Raw genomic sequence first — 22,500 nt, forward strand, 5'->3', positions numbered from 1 at the left:
GTGCATATGCATGCATGCGTACATATGTCTACTGTGTGAGTATGTGTCATACGTATGATTACTGTGAATGTATGTGTGTGCGTGTGTATCTGTTTATGCACATGTGTGCACATGGAATGGGTTAACATAACCCCTGGAGGCAAACATACGGAAAAAAATGGTCATCCTAGGCCCTACGGTTCTCAAGATATTCACAGAAAACTGTGTCTGCCCTACCCTCCTTTCGGGGGTCCAGTCCAGCGGGGGGGCTACAGATCAAAACGAAAAACGACGGTTCCATGCTATCCATGTGGGGTTACGCCCACCAAGTTTCATGTACCCCGGTCTTTCAATGTCCCGAGAATCCTTGTTGGTGTATGGTCACTAAATGTACACATAAATTATTTTATTGTAAGGCCCCCCATGAACGAAAGTTCACAAAACTTGGCATGCATTCGGAAGGTGTCATAATGATCCTACACTTTCAATTTCGTGCAGTTTTGACCATGTCAGCCAGAGATATTGTGATGAAAACACCTAATTTTTTGCTTTTTAATTTTTAACTAGGTGGCGCTATACATGAAATAAGTGGTAATGGGATGGGTTGACATGCCCCCTTAAGACCAACATACTAAAAAAGGTGGACCTCCTAGGCCCTACGGTTCTCGAGATATTCACAGAAAACTGTCTCCGGCCACCTACAGGCCAGTTGGTGTATAGTAACTTATTAGTATAGTAAATTTATTGTGTGGCCCCCCATAAACGGAATTCCACGAAACTTGGCGTGCATTCAGTGTGTCGTAATATGATCTTACACTTCCAATATCGTGCAGTTTTGACTATGTTAGGTCACAGATACCTGCGATTACAACATCTCATTTTTACTTTTTTGTGTTTAACTAGGTGGCGCTATACATGAAATGAGTGGTTATGGAATGGGTTGACATGGCCCCTTGAGATCAACATACAAAAAAAAATGGTCCTCCTAAACCCTACGGTTCTCGAGATATTCACAGAAAACTGTGTCTGCCCTACCCTCCTTTTGGGGGGTGCAGTCCAGCGGGGGGGGGGGCACAGATCAAAACGAAAAACGATGGTTCCATGCTATCCATGTGGGGTTACATGCCCACCAAGTTTCGTGTACCCCGGTCTTTCAGTGTCCCGGGAATCCTTGACGGAAATTTGGACATGCGAAAAAAAAGAAAAAAAAAAAATCTGACTAAACCTTCGCTGTGCGGCGGTCATAATTACTAGATACTTACTTGTAGGGCTGGGACAACGCATCGACGTAATCGATGACGTCGACGCAAAAAATACGTTGACGCAAAATATGAGCGTCGATTCGTCAAGCATAACATATCAAAACCGGCCACCACACATTGATGTTCTATGTTGTAGTCCTACTATTTAAATTAAAGATAATTTCATTGAGCTGCACTTTTTACTCACACAGCTTTCCTCGCCCGGCCCGCTCTCTCTCGTAACGAGCCCGCTGCTCATCCTCTGCATGTGCATTTAACAAATTATTCACGATTGTTGAAGGATTGTTGTTGCCACATAAAAGCACTGCATAGAACCAGAGAATGTCTATAGAACACAGTGGGCTAAATTGCTATTAAATCCGCTTAGCATCGTGACCATGCTGCGCAAATTTGTTCAAAACTGCAGCATTAAAGTTAAGGTAAACTCTGCTAAGGTCTTATCATAACATAGCACATTGAGGAGACTAAACTAAGGTAAGTTACAGTATGCAATCAAGCAGTATTTCAAAGATAACGTTAGAATACTGTTTGGATGTCAAGTTTAGCATGCTTACTTGCAGCTGCTTGTATTCGTTACTCAGGCTCATTTTATTGACTCTGAATGTTTGCAAAATCCCGATGTAAATGGAAAAGTGTTTTCCAAGACTCAAAAGTGCTTGTCCAAAGGAGAAGTACGAACCGTTATTTGAACTAACTACGTTATTAATTGCATCCACACATCAGCAGCCTTTTAACTGTAATTGCAAGGATTCCCACACGAACGTCTTAAAATGACAATCACTCAATTAGACATACACTACTGAACTTTATTGAATGCTACCTCTGACTAAGAATGCATTACTTTGCACTTGTATAGTCTTTTATTTTGGAATCTTAAGAGCAATAAACATATATTGCAATGTTAAAGAATTCATGTTTTTTCATTCATATATGTAAATAAACATGTATAAGTGGCTATTAGTGAATTAATTGGGAGATAATCGATAATCGAATCGAATCGAAATCGAACTGAAAAAATGAATCGTTAGATTAATCGATGCATCGAAAAAATAATCGCTAGATTAATCGTTTAAAAACTAATCGTTTATCCCAGCCCTACTTACTTGGCTATTAGTAATTATGCAGGCCACAGACTATGAATTATTAAAAAGATATGAACTTAATATGAATTACAAAATATATGAAGGTATTGAAACATATGACATGATGCCATCTCTTTAGGTGACTGTCTTTTTTGGACAGTTCTACGAAAGGTTATATACTGCTTTGTGAATTACCTCAGTCAAAGCATTTTCACAAATAAAGTAGGCCTACTTTGATTTTCTGTAATCCTTACTGTTTACCTTTGATTATCCTTTTTAATAAGCATCAAGATGATCAGTGTGATTTTGGTCTTACTAACCTTAATTGCCCTAAATTTAAAAAAAAAAAAAACTATTTTTGCAATTTTCACTTCCTCAAGCAATTTCTCCGTAAGAAACAGCTAAAAACACCGCAACTTCCATCCAGGCATTTTAGGTCGCAAACCTCGCGAAATCCTGGAGGGACTGATTTTCTACCTATCCCTTACTGCCACTGGGGTAAAAAAAATAAAAAAATTCCCTACCGACCCAGGGCCTCAACTGAAAACCAACAGGAACCAAACCTTTTTTTTTATGCCCAGCTAGGAGGATGAAAGGAGAAACAGCAGGAGAAATGAGAGTCTGGTAAGAGCAGAGCTGGAGGGCGCGAGGCACACAGAGAGGAGGGGATGGAGAGAACAGTAGGAGAGGACGAGTGTGGGAGGATGGGGAGCAGATGGAGAGTACAGAGAGATAGAGAAAGAGACAGACAGAGAGAGAGAAAATGGATATTCTGGGTGTGTGGGATCTGCTCTCATAAGTAAGAGTGTGTGCTTTCAGTGTGTGTGTGTGTGTGTGTGTGTGTATGAGTGTGTAAGGCCAAGACAGGGCTTGTGTCATGACAACAGAGATACAGATACACTCTGGCTTTCCTCCAGCAGAAAGCAGCTCCCTCTCCCGCCATCCCTCCATCTCACTCTCCATTCCCCACTTTCCTCTCTTTCTCTACTCGCTCCTTTATCTCCCCCTTGATCACTTTCTCTCCTCTCCTCTCTCTCTCTCTCTCTCTCTCTCTCTCTCTCTCTCTCTCTCTCTCTCTCTCTCTCTCTCTCTCTCTCCCCCCCTCTCTCTGTGATGGTAATGAGAACTCCATACAGAGTACTAGGCACCCAGCCTCCTCCAGCCCCTAATGGATCTGATGGTGGCTCATCAATAATTCACATCCCCTGTCTGCTTCGGGACAACAAAGAACAGGGTCCGCCTCTAGGGCTAGGATGTGTTTATGTGTTCTACACACACACACACACACACACATGCACACAGGCACATATGCGTAAACACACATATACACACCTGTTTCATTCAAGTGTTGTATTCATGTTGAGGATGTAATATGTATATGTTTGTGGCTGACAATCGTTACAATCGACTGGGGGGGGGGGGGGGGGAGTGTGGAGTGGTGTGTGGGACAGTCAGGCTGGGTGGTCAATAAAGACGATAATTTACCATCGTCATGACAGCAGCTGCTATGTTTAGGTGAGGAGTAGCACCAAAATACACCTCTCCAATCAAAATCAGTCAGGATGACAGCGTGAAATGAACACAAATCACGCCATTGCTCGATTTCACACAGCTCAGATCTGCAGCCATCACTCAGCAACGATGCTCTTTAACTCCATGCTTAAAGGCCCAGTGGATCTAGGAGCAGTACAATATGTATGTAATGGGACAACAGTGAGAGCCCTTGATATTCATGCACACTTTTCCACAGAGAAACTTCACAAAAGCATTACTTAGGTCCCTCTATAAATGGACACTTTCAGAACTGTATATGTTATACACGGCAGTCCCAATCATCCTTTCATGGCAGAAAATTAGACCCTTGGATTTTAGAGGCTGCAAAAAAGGACTTAATTTTGAAGGACTTGCCTGTGTGATGGACAGCTGACCTGAGGTCTATGGTTTCAGAGCGGGGAAAATGAGCCTGGGTAGGGCTGGTGCCAGCCGTGTTAGCATGAGATGCTCTCGCTATTGCTCCACTGGAGAAGGCCTGAGTGGCTGACTGTGAGTAATGCCAACTGACTGCCATAGGAAGACATGGGCCAGAACACCAGGGAAGACATGTGCCAAGGACTTTGGGTGATCACGCCCGAGCAATGTCTAGCCGAGCTCTCTATAAAACTAGGCAGAGAAGAAATGCATCTTATTTAGTTCTCTCTTTCTCTCCCTCTCTCTCTCTCAAATATTTCCATGTTTATTTTTGTCTTAGACGTGAAAAGAACAACTATTTTTTGAGGCGTTTCCACTTCCAACACAGCTCTATAAGTTTTTCTGTGTGCTCTTCATCACTTCAGAGAAAACATGTGTGGGCCACAAGGCTGAGTTGAATGCCATCATCATCACTCTGTTGTGAAAAAAGGCCAATGTGACAACACACAACAACCCAATGGCCAAACACTGAGACTTTCAGAATCTGTTTACACAATACCTGTAACTTCCCTCTTCTCTTGTGGGACTCTCTTAACATTGCACAACTAGTAACCCTCATAGGAGGGTTAGCTTGAGAACCTCAGTCAACAATTCAAAACACCAATGTATGGGTGGATGGATACATAGATACACAGACTGCATACACACACACACACACACACACACACACACACACACACCTCGACTTCTGTCTTATGTCTGGATCATGATGTTGATACTGTAGCCTCATTGTGATATATCTCCTGGAAACGGAAACTAGTCGCCTCCCCCATCTCACACTGCTGTCGTCCCCCCAGCCTCGAGGCCCAGGCACGCTCCTCCACTCACACATCCATTTGTGCTGGACATTGCAGGGCATGAAGTGGGCAATGGTGGCATCATAACTAAGGGTTAATATGCAGGCCAGCAAAGGCCACAGTTCACTCTGTCCTGAGAGTGAAGGGCTATTTCTAGTGACTCACGCAAGTAGCAGTATGCAGCACTGTACTGTGTACCCTATCATTCTCTGTCTCTCTCTATGTAAATATATATATACCTTTATCTGTCTCTCTATCAATCTCTCCATCCCATTTGGTTCCTCATTCTGTTCATTATATATTTTGTCAAGAGGACAGAGACAAGTCATGCTTGTGTGCATTGCATGACGCAGCTCACGCTGGTCATATCTTTCCCTGCAGGCAGTGAATTCTTCAAATTGCTCTGAGAACAGCCACCCCCCCACACACACACACACACAAACACACACCCTCACACACCCACCAACCCCAGTCGACCGTTCTCCCCACGGGCAAACGCATGATGCTCCAGACCTCTATCAGGGGGTAATAACAAGGAGGGGTGGATGAGACAGGACAGGGCCAGCACACATGCACACACACACACACACACACACCCACACACATACACAGACTCACACACACATACACTCACTGTCTCACATTGCATCTGTCTCACAAACGCACACTTAAACTAAGCAACTCACCAACTGTAAAAAATGTAGTGTTTAACCTGCACAGCTATAGTACATGCAAATCAACTGGCCTCCGTGATCCATATGTGTGTGTTCTTGCGTTTGTGCGTCGTGCGTGTGTGTGTGTGTGTGTATGTGTGTGTTTGTTTGTGTGTGAGTGTGAGTGTGCATGTGCGTGTGCATGCATGTATGTGTATGTGTGAGCTTTCTGTGCAATGAATGAGCAGCACAGCCAGCAACAGCAGCACGCCAGCACCCTGCCCTGCCTAATCCAAGCACCAGCCTCTCACCACGACCTGCAGGGAATATTTATGATGGGGCTGGTGGCCCTGGCAGCACACTGGTTTCTATGCAACCAGGCTATCTGGGCATCGATCTGGCCTGACCTCATAAAGGTGGCACAACGCATGGCCAAATGCATCAGAGATATGGCACACCTGCAGATAGGCAATGCCACGACAACATTCACAACAACAACGAAGATGATGATGATGATGATGATGATGATGCAACTGATTATCATTAGGGGTATGTGAAGATATGTGATGGGTTGGATACCAATGCTTTTCAGCTTGTGAGCGTGGATTGCCTTTACTGAGAGACCCTTGTCCATTGGCTTAGGCTGAAAAACATCAACAGGAGTAGGTACCTGTTCAGCTGATGATATAGATATGAATCCTGGCATGCATCAGCAAACCTAAGGGAGTGATTACATACCCAATCCTCGAAATGCTTGGAGCTGTTCTGCAGCAGGTCCTCGAACTGAATGATGCAGTTCGCCACGAAGTCATCGTAGCCGATGGGCGCGTCATGGAACACGGAGAGCTCGATCTTTCTGCCATCGTAGACCTCGGTTACAAACTCGTCGTTCCACGCGGGACTGTTGGTCTTCTGCTTAGTGGAGGTTTGGCCCACGCGCGAGTCGTCCACGTTAAGGGCGATGTACGGGTCTAATAGAAAAGTCTGGGGCTTTGGGCCCACGGCGTGCCTCAGCGCCCAAGCCGTCGGCTTCAGGTCCAGAGCCTCGCGAATCTTAATCTTCAATAACCCATTAAAAACCACCATGGTGGTGATGTAATCCCTCTAAAATGTACTTGGAACAAGGGTATGTGGAGTGTTCCTTGATCCCTGTCACTCCAACGGGGTAATCTATCTAATGTAGAGAGCCTTCCTGAATGAATAGGTAGATACTTGTGTGTGTCTCCCTGCGAACACGCCTCCCCTTCAAAATAACGGGAAAATCGCCGTCTCCTCACTCGTGAGCACTCGCTCAAATTGAATGCAAATTACCCGTTTCGATATTATCCACACACCACAGATTGTCTTTATATTTCTCTCCGACCGTTGCACTCCAGAATAACATCACACATTTGGTGTCAAAGCTCACAAATCATATCCTTCGGACTGAACAATCGAGCGAAATGAGCGAAATGAAAACAGCTTTGTAAATTGTTCCAATGTCACATGAAAGATTCGACCAGCATTCCCCACCTCAACCCTCGGGAGCAAAATAAACCGAAGCAGGACCTCTTCAGGACCAATCTCTCAGAGCTCTTGTATTCCTCGGTTGCCTGAAAGAGGACGAAATTATCTCGGTGTGTCCACAGCGCATTTGGGACGTTTCGTATGCACGTCAGTTCGTAGACAAAATAGCGCTTAGAGGACAACGAGTTGTAGTTTACCCCTAGTCCTCGCTCTCGGTTTCCGTATGCTCGTCACTGATCCAGGCAGCTTCCTCGCCGTTGGTGCTCCGTTTCCTGCAGACCTGCCTCTTTTTCCCCCCGACTGTCTAAACGGCAGTGCAGGAAATGCGCAAAACACGTCAGTTTTCAGCGAGCCTCGCCACGCTGCGTCTGTTCTGTGCCAGATGGGGGAGTGCGGCACAAGCGAGCTGGGGGCAGAGCGTGCTACTATGCCTTCCACAGTCCAGGCGCGTCCTGGTGAGGCATCAGGTGTGTGTGTGTGTGTGTGTGTGTGTGTGTGTGTGTTTGACAGAGGCAGAGAGGAAGGAAATCAATCTGGGCTGGATGTTAGTTTTCGGAGTAATCCTGACTGTAATAACTACAACTAAACCCTAGTTTTTGTGTTTCTTCAGAATTTCAGGTATGGGGTGATAACAACAATGTTCTGTTGTGGATCTGTCTGCGCTTTGCTAGTGTATCTAGACACAGACGACTGTATTTTTTGGTTGAAAGGCGCCACCACCAGGATGGAATTCTAATGGCACAGTAGAGTATTTCCACAACATGAATGAGTCGGGTCATGGTGTCTTGCGCACTGACACGCTTGGCCTGCCTTTATAACAGGCTAACACCTGGCAGTAGCAACAGAGACATTACTTGACAGCAAACAGTTAGTCACCAAAAGATAACACGTGTGCTGAAATAACGTTTCATTATTTGAGTGTTTTCTTTGTTTGTTCGTTTACCTAATACCTTATTGCATGCGTTTTAATGAGGTATGCTCAGCTTCATAACCTTCTTCACCCTCCTCCCTATCATTTACATTAATGTCTCTGGTTATTTAAAGAAATGTATTGATTTATGCTCACACTTCAAAGCACATGTAAATTACCTGTTTACGGTTCATCGACTGGTAAAGGCATAATGAGGTGTGTCTTTAATGTGATATTGTGAGATGGTTCTCGGTTTACCTCCAGATCCTTTATGAATGCTTGCTAATAAAATGTTTGAAAATCCATCGGGAATCCATCACATTGACATCAAGTACAGAGACGCACTCATGGCAGCTTAGACCTCAACACTACAGTCCTAAAACTGAACTGTATTGTACTGAAGAGTGAAACCAAAGTCTAGAGCATGTGTCTGATCTTGACCTTGGGTTTGTGTGGTGTGTGTGTGTGTGTGTGTGTGTCTGTATGTATGAGTGTGCACACAAGTTGAGTGGATCTCTCAAAAGACTACTGATCTAAAACAGATGCTGTGTCTATATTGTTCTTTCTTATCATTTCATATAGGTTCACTTCTGGGTGTATGCATACAAAAAGATGTTTCAACATATTTCGTAAATACATCATCCTCTACCATTTTGCATTGCACCATCTGTCCAGTATTTCTCAGAGGCTTTAAAGAGCCACTAGATGGCAGAATAGACTCTTCTCTCTTTCTGCACCTCACATTTACTGTAAATGTCCCTTGACATTGATTCCAGTGGAGAATATCAGGTACATGCATTTACAGTGTTGTTTTATTGAAATGTGTATGGGACTGAAGAGGACAGTCATGACCAGTTAACTGTCTGTTCACTTTATCCTGGGAAAAGCTAACTATACCCCTCACTGACTTTACACAAGCCTCAAAACCAACCGAATTACACCTCCTTTTTAGTTAGTGTGTCCATAACTAGATCAGACTTTCTCTCTCTCCCTCTCTCTCCCTTTATCTCTCTCTCTCTTTCTCCAATTGAGTTATGTATGTTGGTGCTTGATTGAAAGCACTTGATGCGAATCAGAGAGTGTAATGCTGTTAGGGTCATGGGCTGCAAGCCCATTTACATGCACACTAACAGCCTTCACTGATCAAGACCAAGACCAAAAACAAATGAGATTATCCTGGGAAAAGACAGTGCCAAACATGATACTTAGAATAAGATGAGAGGCACCTCCAGTCTAAATGGAAACAAATGAACCAAGCTGTAGCCTAGATGTTGCATTGTGTTTCAGCAATGTCAGCAGACTGAACAGAATCTAAAGCTATTAAGCACTCAAATGTTTTTTTTGAAAGAAAATGAGTAAAACAAATGGGGGTGGGATACTATTTTGAGAATTATTATTCAGTTAGATTTTGGTGTGGTTTGTTTTAGTTGTTTTAGACAATGTGCTGAATTACATTCAGCAACCAATAGTTTTTCCTACTTTGATGAAATCTATAATAAAGCAGATCCTTTCAAAGGATTAAGTCTCATGTTCAAACATATTCATCAGGTCCCTAATACTGGTGTATAAAATCAAGCACCTAGTTTATGAATGCAGACTGCATGGTGCTTGATTTTATACTAGGTGCTTGATTTTATACACCTGTGGTAAGGGACCTGATGAAACCCATAAATACACAGACATACAGTTATTAATGTAAACGTATTGTCATTTACAACTGGTGTCTGAGTAATAATAATAATAATAATAAAGCTTTATTTGTATAGCACCTTTCATACACAGAATGCAGCTCAAAGTGCTTTACATTTGAAGCATGTAACACAATAGTAGTCAGTCAGTCATTATCTGAGGGTGTGTGTATGTGTATGTGGGGTGTGAATGTGTGTAAGAGAGACAGATAAAGAAAGAAAGAAAGAAAGAAAGAAAAGGGTATTCATGTAAGACTTATAATAAACAATGTTTCAGTGTTGCATTCAAGCAGTGATTGCTGATGTCATTTCCTCCTGCTGCTGATTTAGTCTATATCCTCCTCCTCTCTCATTTCCTGCCAATCTTTTCTCTTTAATAACATCACTGGTGTCCTTCTTTAACCCTTTGATTGACATTACCAGTATCTACATGCAGTGTCAAATACATAGTGCATGGGCCAAATAAGCAGAACTCCTAATCAGACAGACCAAACAGAACATCAAAATAAGTTGACCCATTTTTTTGGACAGGGGGCATTTTTGTTCATTGTTCCCCAGCATCAAGAGATCGAGAGAAAAGACAACCAAACAAACACAGCTTCAGGGCTTGTGACATCACATGAGTGAGGATAAATGCTTCTTTGACTTCTCTGACTGGTGTAGGGGGTGTGATGTGTGTGTGTGTGTGTGTGTTAGTTTGTTTGTGATATGCTCTGTCTCATGTCCTCCCACAGTGAGATGCCAGTGATGACACAGCTCTATGTCTTCTTACATACAACATCCCGCCAGCCCTGACTTAAAAGCATATTGGGAGACCATTGCTTTTTGTGTATTGTGTATCATTTGTGGTCTCTCTCTCTCTCACACACACACACACACACACACGCACACAGGGAGAGAGAGAGTCTGCGAGAGTGATTCCTTCATCACAAGAATAATCTAATCAAAGCAATTCTTTGTAATATCCATCTTATGTAAGGATTTAAGCACCACAGGCAATGAGTTTAAAACCAATATCACTCAACTTTTGTCAGTATGTAGGCCTATATGAATTGCTCAATGTCGGTGTGCCCTGACATTCAATAGGCTAGACAGATGGGTCGACTTGGCTACAGAGCTCCTGTCTGTTTCAGGACATTTTACTCTGCACGCAATGCATTGTTTCAGATATCCACGTTTCCAGGTTGGCAACGCAATCACAATCGCTTCGTTTTTACTGGATATTAAACTCATCTGTAGGGGCATCGGGACCAACCAGATCTCTGCCCCTGGATCCAGGCAACGAAGCCACGACTCGCTTAGTTTTGATTGGGTGTTTCACTTGTCCGTGAGCCTGGGCGACGAATGAACACTGGTCCTCGGGATCCACCATCGGAAATGCGCTCACGTTGTGCTGTTCTACAGCGCTGTGCCAGCCCCGACCCGCCTGTACTCGCTATCCTCCTCCTCAGCTCTCTAGCCTGCTTCACCGAGCGACCGTCATACTGGCCGCCAGGAAAAGGAAAGACCGTGGCACGGCCGAGAGAGCAGCGGTGGCCCAAAGGAAGAACAGGCTCTTTCATAAATGACTGAAGCAATCAACTGGACCGAGAAATACAGGGAAAAAATCCTTCAAGCCCGATTTCACCCCCAAATTTTGACGACCACCGGGAATGAAACTGAGAACCGCTCTCGTATTCACCAATATTTCATCCGCCACCGTGGAGCACAAGGGGGATAAGAGTCTGACTTCTTTTGATAGCCATCTTTTACAGACAAAAGGGAGCAGCTAAGTGATATAACTTCACACAGAGACAAACAGACGGTAAGTCGGACATTCGCACCGCATACCCGAAAACCTAACATGTCATGAGAGGCTGAGCTATGTCATGTTTGAAATCAACCATTTTTTAATATCAGATTTGGTCTTGATTATAGCCTACATAATAGCTAGCCCATTAGCCAGTTAGCTACCTCTAGGTAATGTTGACTGTAACGATGTTACAGTCGATTTTCAATGTTGCATTCCAATAGCCTAGTTCATTATGGCATTGGCTACTTTGTCATGTCCTGCAAGTAACATACTTAAGCCAAATAATTGTAGCCAGCAGGACAAAAGAAAAAGGGGTGTCTCATGCGCTCCTTTATGCCATATCTTGCTCAGTGTTATAGAAAGTCTATAATTGCCTAGGTTGGTGTTGTTACATCTGGTCTTGGACTTTATTAACAATTCGTAAAGTGCTATTCTGTAAGATTATCATTTGGTGGTTCGTTGACGAGGAGTCCATAGAAAGAATATCAGTGTAGGCTATTGGTGTTTTGTGCTGCCATGTAGCTTACTTGTAGGCTACATTATTATTTATTACATATTTATTATTGCTAGACACAATGTGTCCATGGAAGTTACCCGTCTCCTGTGGTCTAATTTAGGCTATGGGTAGATAGCTCATTGTGACTACATGAGAAGTAATTATCCTAGATAAGTAAATAGTCAATTGCCTATCACAGGCCTATTCATATTAAACATCAAACAGGAGCAGAATGGGACAGCTCTATTCAGTTACTAGCCTTCGCATTCCCACATTTGACTATAATTTCAGGGTAATATTGTCAGTACTGTAGACTATAGTTGGGCCAGAGTTAACGTCTTGACATATCTTATATTTTTAAAAAAATTATTTAAAAATCTTATATTCCATTTTAGGCCTATTTAGCTACGGATAAGGTTTTTGAAATTGTTTCGTTCAGCCCTTCATGGACCAAGGATCAGAGAGAAATCAGACAGACAGCTGTATAGTTTCTCCCATGACCTGGAAGAAACCATCAATCCCTTGCCCCCATCTTGTTCATTTGTTGAGAGACCATAAATGCCTGTGCTGTGTTTCATATCTTATAGAGAGAGGGAAGAAATTGTTGCAATTTTGTCTTCGTGAGAGAGAAAGACAGACAGTGAGAAAGAGCCGAGACGGCTGTTTCCGTTAAGTATGTAATCTTGACCAAATCTCTAGGCCCTTCTGTCATGCTGCACTCAGGAAAGTGGGCGTACGGACCTCAGTCTGACGAGGAACTTCAGCCGTACCATTTTGGCAATTGGATCCTCCTTTTACTCCGGAGCTATTGAGTGCATGGCAAAACTTTAACCAGATCCCCGCTCCAAATCACCAACACCCACACAAACACACACACACACACACACACACACACACACATACATACACACACACACACACACACACCATCCAGAGCGTTGTCCGCACCCTGTACGGAGCGGTGGTTTTTATTCCTCCTCCCGTGGCAGTGTATTTTTCCTTTCCTCTCCTCTGGTGTTGCGTAGAGGACGTGAGTCACTCCTCTGTCCGGGCTTTTTTCCTGGGAAAGGATGCTGTTGCCACAGTAGGTGTGACTCACACACAGAATTCCTAGACCGATGTCCATCATGGACCATAGTCTGGTGCGTGTGTGTGTGTGTGTGTGTGTGTGTGTGTCTGTGTGTGGGTGTTGCGGGGAGGGGGTGAGGCCTGAAGGTCTCAGTTGGGGGTAGTGTCAAGTGATGGTTTGTGGAGGTGTTGGAAGACTCTTGTGGTTGGCTGGGGATGGGACTGAGCACCAGGTTGATTTGATTAAAAGCAGGACTGGACGATCTCCTGGTTGAAACATGTTCCGCCTCAGACTCCTACTGAGTTATTAATTTATGGTATGCATATGGCCTCTCTCCCACCACACGTTTCCCTACACCCCACCCCCTCTTGGTCTTTCTCTCTTGTGACACAATTGGAAGGCCCACACTTGCAGTCCATGTGTGGATTTTGTGTCATCTGTCTGTGTGTGTGTGTTTGTGTGTGTGTGTGTGTGTGAGTGTGTGTTTGTGTTGGTGTTTCTGCGTAAATATGCGTTTCTGTGTGTGTTGGTGTGTGTCTGTCTGTTTGTGTGCATTTGTGTGTGAGTTTGATAGTGCACATTGTGTCTGATAGAGAGAAGGGGGGGGGGAGTTTTTAGATGTTGGCAGGCCTGTGCTGTATTATTTTGGGTGTCGTGCATGGAATCTTAAGGGCCCTTCCCTTAGTCCTTAATCACAGAGACGCCATATAATGAAGAGACAGAACAGGGCATATAAACTATTGACCTCACAAACACACACACACACACACACACACACACACACACACACACACACACACACACACACAACATTGCATGCTCATTTCCAGAAATTACAGAAATGAAATCATTCTCATGCATGCATGCGGAGACAAACTCTTACACACACACACTAGTCCCGTCCAGATCCTCATGTCATTGCCAGTGTTTCAGAACTGGGCCTGAGTCATGGAAACACCACAGATTCTCCGGCAGCCGTGCCTCTGGAATGTGGTTCTGGACTCGCATCAAGGCCGTGTCCGGAGAGGAGAGAAGCCCACAGCCCAGCCATCACTGACTGCACAGACATTTCAGTCTAACTTACACTCAGAAGCAGACTAACATACATACATGTACACATACAGATGCATGCCTACCCACATACACAAACACACACTAACAAATATATACAATTACATACATACATACATACATACATACACTCACATGCATATATGCACATTGACAGAAACATAAACAGACATGTAACCAAATTCATACAATGCACTTTCAGATACCCAGCAGTTCAAATTAGTCAAAATAGTCACATAATTATCTGTTTTAACTTTAGCACGCTATTCTCTGACATTCTAAGAAACAAAGTGGAAAACCAATCCATTATATGTTCTACTCCATTTTAAAAGACTAAAAAGCAGTATGCACTTAACAGTGCGGCAGGTTTGAGTTGAATGTACCATTAATAGGCTTGATGCTGTGTTGGGAAGAACACTGGAAGGGTTTTTGAAAGCTGTCTGTTGACTGGGAATTATAACTCCCACTCATGTCTCTGTCACACCTCTGAAATAAGGATGAGATGTCAGTGGGATATTGTGAATGATTTATAGGGAGCTGTTTTATGTCTAGATTGACTCAAGAAACTCCAAGTAGGCCAAAGCAGGTACATTCACAGAATCATGCACACATGTACACATGACTGACACCCACACACACAGATATACAGGCAGAAGTACAGACACACACACACACACACACGGAGATATACAGGCAGAAGTACAGACACACATGCACGCAGATGAGGGGACCCACACCTTGGCAATCACCAACGTTTCATCTCTTACAAAACACCAGCCTTTTAGCACCACTGCCATTCACATCCTTCAATCCTTTATAGAATTTTAACAAATAACAAAGATTATCTGAAATACTTGTACATTTCTTGGTCAGGCCTATTTTCTCTTTTATTCCTTCTTGTAGCAAGTTTAGACTACCCGACCAGAAAATTGCTGTAAGCTATGCCATTTAATTCACTATGTGTTTCTAATATCATTATTATTATTATTATTATTATTACTATGTGTTTCTGGTCAACCCCCACATGCAAAATAAAATAAAGCCCAAAAGACCACGTAAACCACATACTATGCCCATGTCAACCATGTCAAGATTGGATCAGATCTATATCCACACTAACCTGACTCTCGCCAGATGAATTTCGTTCCGCCTAGCTCCACTCACATCCATCTGGGATTGCTTCCGTTGAGTGATTTCGGCACCAGATTTTATGGTAGAGCCAATCAGGATGCAGGGCGGGAGTTTCATAGATGTGACGTAGCGTAGAAGCGACTGTGAGACTGTTCTTGGCGTCACGGGTTGGCTTCGATGTGAGTGGTTGAAATAGCATGTCAATAGATGACAGACAAATGGACAAATCCAAGGATTTTTGATAAGGCCCAGCCTTCTGAAACACCACTCCAATGGATCGATCCCAGATGGATGAGTGGAGCTAGGCGGAACGAAATTCATCTGGCGAGAGTCAGATTATATCCACACTGGATCAGACGCCTCATCTACACTGGAGCTAGGCTGTACCAGGCCTGGATCCATTTCTCATGCAGTTGCTGTCTTTGGTACTCTCAGCGTTTTCATAGAAAACCATCTTTGGTGTTCCCCAAGCAAAACTATCACAAGGATTTGATTTTGTGATGGTACAAGTGAAGGGACTTGTGAACATTACAGCTTTATAGCAAATATCTATGTATATACAGTACATACATGGGTATGGTTATTGTAGTTAGCAAGTGCTTTTGTCCAAAGAATATGAAAATACATACAAGCATACAAACAGACACACACACACACACACACTATAATATCTACGTATATATACATGGGTATGGTTATTGTAGTTAGCAAGTGCTTTTGTCCAAAGAATATGAAAATACATACAAGCATACAAACACACACACACACACACACACACACACACACACACACACAGAGAGAGAGAGAGAGACACACACAACCCACTGGCCTGCCTCCATCTTTTGATTTTTCACACACCCTGTCCCTCTCTTGCCCTCGCACACAACACACACACAAACACACACTCCTCTTTTCCTGCACACTGGAGCACTTTTCTTTGTTTGTGTGGACGCGATTAGCGTTTAGCCGAGAGCTGGAGAGCCAGCGGGCAAGCCCCCATGGAAACGGCTGTCCTCAGATATGCCTGATAGCAACGCTGCAGGCCCCATCTGGAGGCTGGCCATGCCAAGCAGGCCAGGGGGCGTCGAGGAAAAGGAGAACGACAGAAAGGAAGGGAGAGAGAGAGAGTAGGAAGGAGAGGGAGAGGAATACAAGGAGGGAGTGGGGGAAACAAATGCTGGCACCCCTCACCGTTTGTTCTGTGGTTTTTGATGCAGGTGGGTCCAAGTGTGTGTTTTCCTCCGAAATCAGCAAAGTCACCCGTGTGAAAATGGCTGGCCTAGCCTGCAGTGTGTGTGTGTGTGTGTGTGTGTGTGTGTGTGTGTCTGTTAGAGCCACAAAGCTTTTCTATCATCTATCCTTTCATAGTGAATGACTTTTGTGCATCTCCCGATGAAGCAGCGTTTACCGGCCTGTGATTATTTCACTCTGGGCACTTTTGGCAGTGTTCATGTAGGGAGGAAACAGGTAGTCAAGAAAGAAAACGCATAACACATGACAAAGTACACATGGCAAAGGAGGGTTCTCCGCGCTTCTGCCGTTTAGCGACAATTCGGTGCAACCAGGCCAGGACAGATACTTTAAAGAGAAGGAGAGACGCCGGTGCAGCTCAGATGTCTTCTTATTTTTTCTTTATTCTTTACTAAGAGGTGCAGAACATTATTAACATTGACTAACGTTTCGATGTAGTCACATCTTTATCAGCATCATCTAGTACAACCACAGTAGTTCTCCACCAATAGACCTTGGTGGAGTCTTTTTGAATTTCCCCTTGGGGATCAATAAAGTATCTATCTATCTATCTATCTATCTTATTGTCTTATTGAGTCTTACTGTGTAGAAAAGAGCTATGTCTCGTTTCTATTGTCTTTCTATTAAATGGATACTGAAAACCTGTTATTTAAAACATATGTTATTGTTATTGTATAGTTTAATAAGCAGATTTACATTTAAATGCATGGCTCTGGGAGGATAAAAGCAATGTCAGTCCAAACCAAACCAGAAATGCAAAATGTTCAATTTGTGTCCAACACTTTTATTATTTTTTAATTGGTTGAAATTGCTTCATAAATCATACTATTCATTGTTGGGACTGCTTTGCCAGAATGATAAATTTGTGGTCGAACTGCTCACCAGTGAGCTGGAGGGGGTCTTTGCGCTCTGCTCGGTACTGCTAAATTGCTCTTCCGGCAGCACAACAATGCCAGTCGGAGGCTTCCTCTAGCGTCCCATGCAAACAGTGTTAGGGAGAGATGCTGTGATATCTGCAGGATGCGCAAACTCAGAGATAGCAGTAGCGATGTTGCTCTGACAGGAAACCATGACTGTGAGTACTCAATATACACTCATTGCCCACCTTACATTAAAAATCCTAGCAGTTTTGGCATCTAATGGTTGGCCCTCAATATTACATTGCCACCAGTGTTAGCATTGTTATTTGGTAGTCCTCTCAGTATCACATGCTAACACTTCTAGCATTGTTTAATCAGCCTACAGTAGTGCGTGCTAGCGGTGTTATCGGTGCGCTGTCCTTGTTTCGTGCGACCCTGTGTCTTAATGTGAGCACAGCCTGATGGGCTGGGAAGGGGGTAATTATGCTCTGTTGTTTCCTGTAGTTTCCTGTTGGCACAAGAATAGGCATATTTAGTCCTGTGTAATAGCAGTGTGTGTGTGTGTGTATGCGGACACATCACTGATGATGTGACTTCTCACATTTTCTTTGGCAGCCATGTATTTCGCAGTTTGTATGACATCATTGCTCCCTCCCTCTCTCTATCCTCCTCATCTGTCTGTCACTCTCTCCCTCTATCTCTCCTCCTTCTCCATCTCATTATGTCTTGCTGTCATTGGGTGGGTTCGAGATGCATGCAGCTGGCTTAACGTCTAACGTGATCTGCCGGTGTCGGCTGGGAGGAGCTAGAAAAGATAGTAGGCAAGCCTGGACAACTTTCTTCTTCAGAAATGGGATACAGTTTAAATCCCCTATCCTTTCATGAAAATTTAATGAAATTGATTGAAATGATGATGTTGTTTTAACCACTGTGGCATACGCTGTCAACAGGTCAGTATTAAAGTACATAAATTCAGTATTAAGTGTTTTCTCCACATGTGTGTCATCATCAGTCTGCACTACAGCACAAAATAACAGTATTAAAAGGTTTTTAAATACCATTGTTGCAAAAATCAAATCACATATAAGGAGGTATCCCTTGGATTAAACAACAATATCCACGCATTCCAGCATAAGGAAGCACCAAGGGAAACACATTTTTTGCCATAGGAGATTCGAGCCAGGGAGGGTGGTGTTTTGACACCACAAGTATCATGCAGACGGAAAAAACCAGGCTGCACAGACTGGCTGAAGCTGTCTTTCTACTACCATGAGATATGGTGATGTTTCAAAGCGCTGATTCAAGACAGACAGAAGATGCATTGCTTTAAGCCGGCGCTGTAAGCGCTGCATGAATCTGAAGGCACCCATTAAGATACAGGTCCATGCATTCATGGTCAACAGTGAACACATTAATTATGTGGTGATTGCATCCCTGGTTGTAAATTGTCCGTCACGTGGGACTGCTTTATTCTCTCACAGCAATGTCACATTCACCTACGTGCTCACTCTCGCATGCAAGCACACACACACACACACATATACAAACACGCATCCAGCCAGGACAAACATGCCTGTTGTGACTTTGCTCTGCCCTACCAATCTCACTCTCACTTACACTCCCTCACTTCTCCAGGATGATATTTGGAATGCAGAAGTGGTCTGCCAGATGGTAACGATGATGAAGAAGCTGTGTGCGCAGGACTGGGGCTTGTTGTCTTTTTCAGAGCATCCCATCTCCTCAGAGGCCATATTAGGGTCCAGGCTTTTGCAGTCAAGACAGCAGGAAGAGAGAGTGACATTGAGAGAAGGAAAAGGAGAAGGAGGAAGCTTGTCTGCCACAGTTTGGATGTTCGACGTTGGGACATATTTCTATTAACATGACTGTAAATAGCATTTGACTCAGATAAGGTTGTTGCTGCACCCTCTCAGATTTTGTTCAGTTTTAAAGTTAACAGTTTACCGTTTTAAATGGTTGGAATACAAACATATTCTCTGTGTGAGTGAATCACTAAACGTTTGTACGGCATGCTCATTGATTTTCTATAAGGCCCTAGGTTTGGAAAAAAGTGGCAAGAGACATTTAGGGAATTATGGCATTGTGTTTTGTGCCCATTTTGTATCAACCTTGACTTTACTTTAAATACAATATTGAATTCATTTTGTACCAATATTTGAGGTCTCCAAAAATAATGGGCATGAATATATTAAGTATAAAAGAAGGGAAGTTGTTTTTCAGTCATTTCCAAAAGATTAAAATGGTATGTGGGGTAGCTAGTAGGAACTAGTTCTAATCTTTGAATTTTGAGGGATTTTTTTGTTCACGGTCAAAAATGGCCGCCATAGGAAATGATTGGGAAAGAGTATAATTTTCATCCAGGAGATAAAAGACATCTCCTTACACACACTCCTACAACTTACCACCAATGTTCCCACACACGTGCATGCATGCACACACAACCACACACACACACAAACAGACACACATAAAGCACACACACATGTACACCCACTCACAGACACACACACACTCAGTACATGTTGTCAGTTCATGTTGTCATGTTACCACATGTGCATGTGAACCACCAATGTTTGCACACACATGCATGTATGCACACACAGAAATACTCACACACACACACACATACAAGTTTGGTCAGGCTAGGAATAGGATATTTAATATATTAATGCTTAAACAAAGCTTCTTAGATAGAACATCTTTGGGAGTGTAATAGCAAAAAAAATTGAATTGAATTTAATTAAATATTTCACATTTTAATTTTGGAACCTAAATGTTATGTTGGCAAACTTTGAGCAAAATCTGAAACAGTGTGGCAGCCATTTTCTTGGATTCTGTCTGATTTGACATGGAATAACCCTCTTGAATAATATTGCACTCTAAAGCTCAGCTTGGACATTGGAGTCAAATGAGGGAAGCTTGGGGGTCCAGAAGCGGATGAGGTGCCCACTGCTGAGTCACTACACCCTGATCACACGTGTGGGACGACAAGAAATATGAGAGAGGAGAAGGGGAAAGTGAGAGGAGGGACAGAAGAGAGGAGGATGGTAGAGGGGAAGAGTGGCTGAGAGAAGATAAGATGAGATGAGGACACCAGACAGGAAGGGCCCAAGGTGAGGAGATGAGAGGAGACAGCTGGAGAAGAAAGCCAGTTAACGGAGAAGAGCACAGACGAGCAGAAAGGAGAAGAAAGTGGAGGAGAGGAAAGACGAGTGGAGGAGGAGGTGATGTGAGGACGTTAGGGGAGATGAGATTAGAGGAGATGAGATGAGGTTTCTGTCCCCTGGACTGATATGCGTTCTGCTCTTGGCTGCCTAGTCAAGCCTCATAGTCAGTGGATTTCAGTCATGCACAGGACACATTATGTAAATGCCCATTCATTCTCTCTCTCTCTCTCTCTCTCTCTCTCTCTCTCTCTCTCTCTCTCTCTCACACACACTATTTTGTTTACGCGTCAGTGACTCTGAAAAAGAAATTCAGAGATCAAATCTTAAAGGCCCTCATAGAGTAGATGTGCTTGGGTTTGGAAAAAGGAGTTTCTCTCTTTCTCTGTGTGTGTGTGTGTGTGTGTGTGTGTGTATTTGTGTGTTTCTGTATGTTTTTGTTTAAGTGTGTGTATATAAACAATGAAAATTACACCACATCCAAACAAATCCTGCAGTGTTTTGGTGTTTTGTCTTATCTTAGGAAAAGTGTAGTGATCAGCTTTGACATTGCCATGATTGATGTGTGTGGTGTGTTTGGTGTGGGTGTGTACGGAGGTATTTGTTTTATTTATATAGCACATTTTTCATGCACAAAGTGCAACACAAAGCACTTTACATTACGAAAATGAAGAAATAACAAGCAATAATAATAATTTCCAAAAATCCATACATTAAATTACTCCATTGGTTTAGGTTTAACTGAAGGGTCGCTCCACCAACAAGCTCTGACACTGTTCTCATATGATATTTTAGACTAAGAGACAGAAAGAGATGCCGTCCGTGTGTGTGTGTGCTTCATTCAACTAATGTCAGCTGAGTCATGTCTTTCCGATTGGTTTTCCTCACAGTGCACACTGAATCGAAACCATTTGTACAATATTCTCTAATCACTTCTCACTTAGTGCCAATTCTGTCTTTGTAATGGACACCCTGTAGCTTAGCTCTAAAAGCTAGTAATGTATGAACTCCACAGGGGACAAGCAGCGACAGCTAAGGCAAGGCTTGCCTGGGTGATGTGTCAGGACCAGGATCAGACATCCTTGTCTCTTGCATATTTAAAACTTTGCAGCTAATATCTCAAACTTATATGCGTTGCGTGTTGAAGGCAGAGTGTGTTGTTGTTGTTCCATTCTGGTGTGTATAAATGTGTGTGTGTGTTTGTGTGTGGAGTTAAGACCTCCGAATAGCTTGCGTGTGCATTGTGGCATCAAGGCCCTGATGTTTTGCAGATGCAACATCTAGAGTTTCAATTCTCTGTGTGCGGCGTGCTGACCTCAGCAAAGTAACGGGGATGAATACAAAACAAACACACTCACCATGGTCATATTGACATGACACCCGCAGCAATTACATAACAGCCCAGGCCAGCCACTATTTGTTATCACTTTAAGGCTTTTATCAGCAGAGAGAGTGCAGTTGATGCACAAGTGTCAAAGTGGAGTAGTTACTAAAGGAATGCCAGTGGGACCCTAGCCTTGGGCTCATTAGAAGGCGCTAGATGTCCCATTAATGGATCTATATGCTTTACAGCTTGTATCATTCAGTTACTTGAGGAGATGCCATTGAACATGCAGATCAGTGTGTCAGCTTGTGCAAATAGGCTTGGGCACACTGAGTTAGGCCTATGTGTTGCTGCTTTAATGAGCCAAGAAGCTGTGCGTCAATGTAAGTGTGTGTGAATGTGTGTACGTGTGACTGTGCATGTGTGCACTGTGCACACATGCACGCACGTTTGTAAATTAGTAAGTGTGTTTGTGTGTG

At 43.3% G+C, this 22,500-nt stretch overlaps 2 protein-coding genes across 3 annotated transcripts in view; one reads left to right on the plus strand and one right to left on the minus strand.

Moving 5' to 3' along the window:
* The window catches only part of prkceb (protein kinase C, epsilon b), a 114,360-nt gene extending 106,788 nt beyond the window's left edge, over positions 1-7,572 (minus strand). The window contains exon 1 of one of the 2 annotated variants that reach the window (XM_042064946.1): positions 6,480-7,570. In XM_042064946.1, coding sequence (XP_041920880.1) covers positions 6,480-6,827 — 348 coding nt within the window. In that variant the 5' untranslated portion in view covers positions 6,828-7,570. Of the gene's footprint in view, positions 1-6,479 lie in introns of both variants that reach the window. The other variant, XM_042064947.1, reaches the window with a different exon arrangement.
* Positions 7,573-11,262: 3,690 nt separating this feature from the next.
* socs5b (suppressor of cytokine signaling 5b) overlaps positions 11,263-22,500 on the plus strand; it is a 25,285-nt gene continuing 14,047 nt past the window's right edge. The window contains exon 1 of the mRNA XM_042064948.1: positions 11,263-11,649. The gene's annotated coding sequence lies outside the window, so the exon portion shown is untranslated. The remainder of the gene's footprint in view (positions 11,650-22,500) is intronic.

Source organism: Alosa sapidissima, chromosome 16 (genome assembly GCF_018492685.1).
Source record: "Alosa sapidissima isolate fAloSap1 chromosome 16, fAloSap1.pri, whole genome shotgun sequence".
Lineage (NCBI taxonomy): Eukaryota > Metazoa > Chordata > Actinopteri > Clupeiformes > Clupeidae > Alosa > Alosa sapidissima.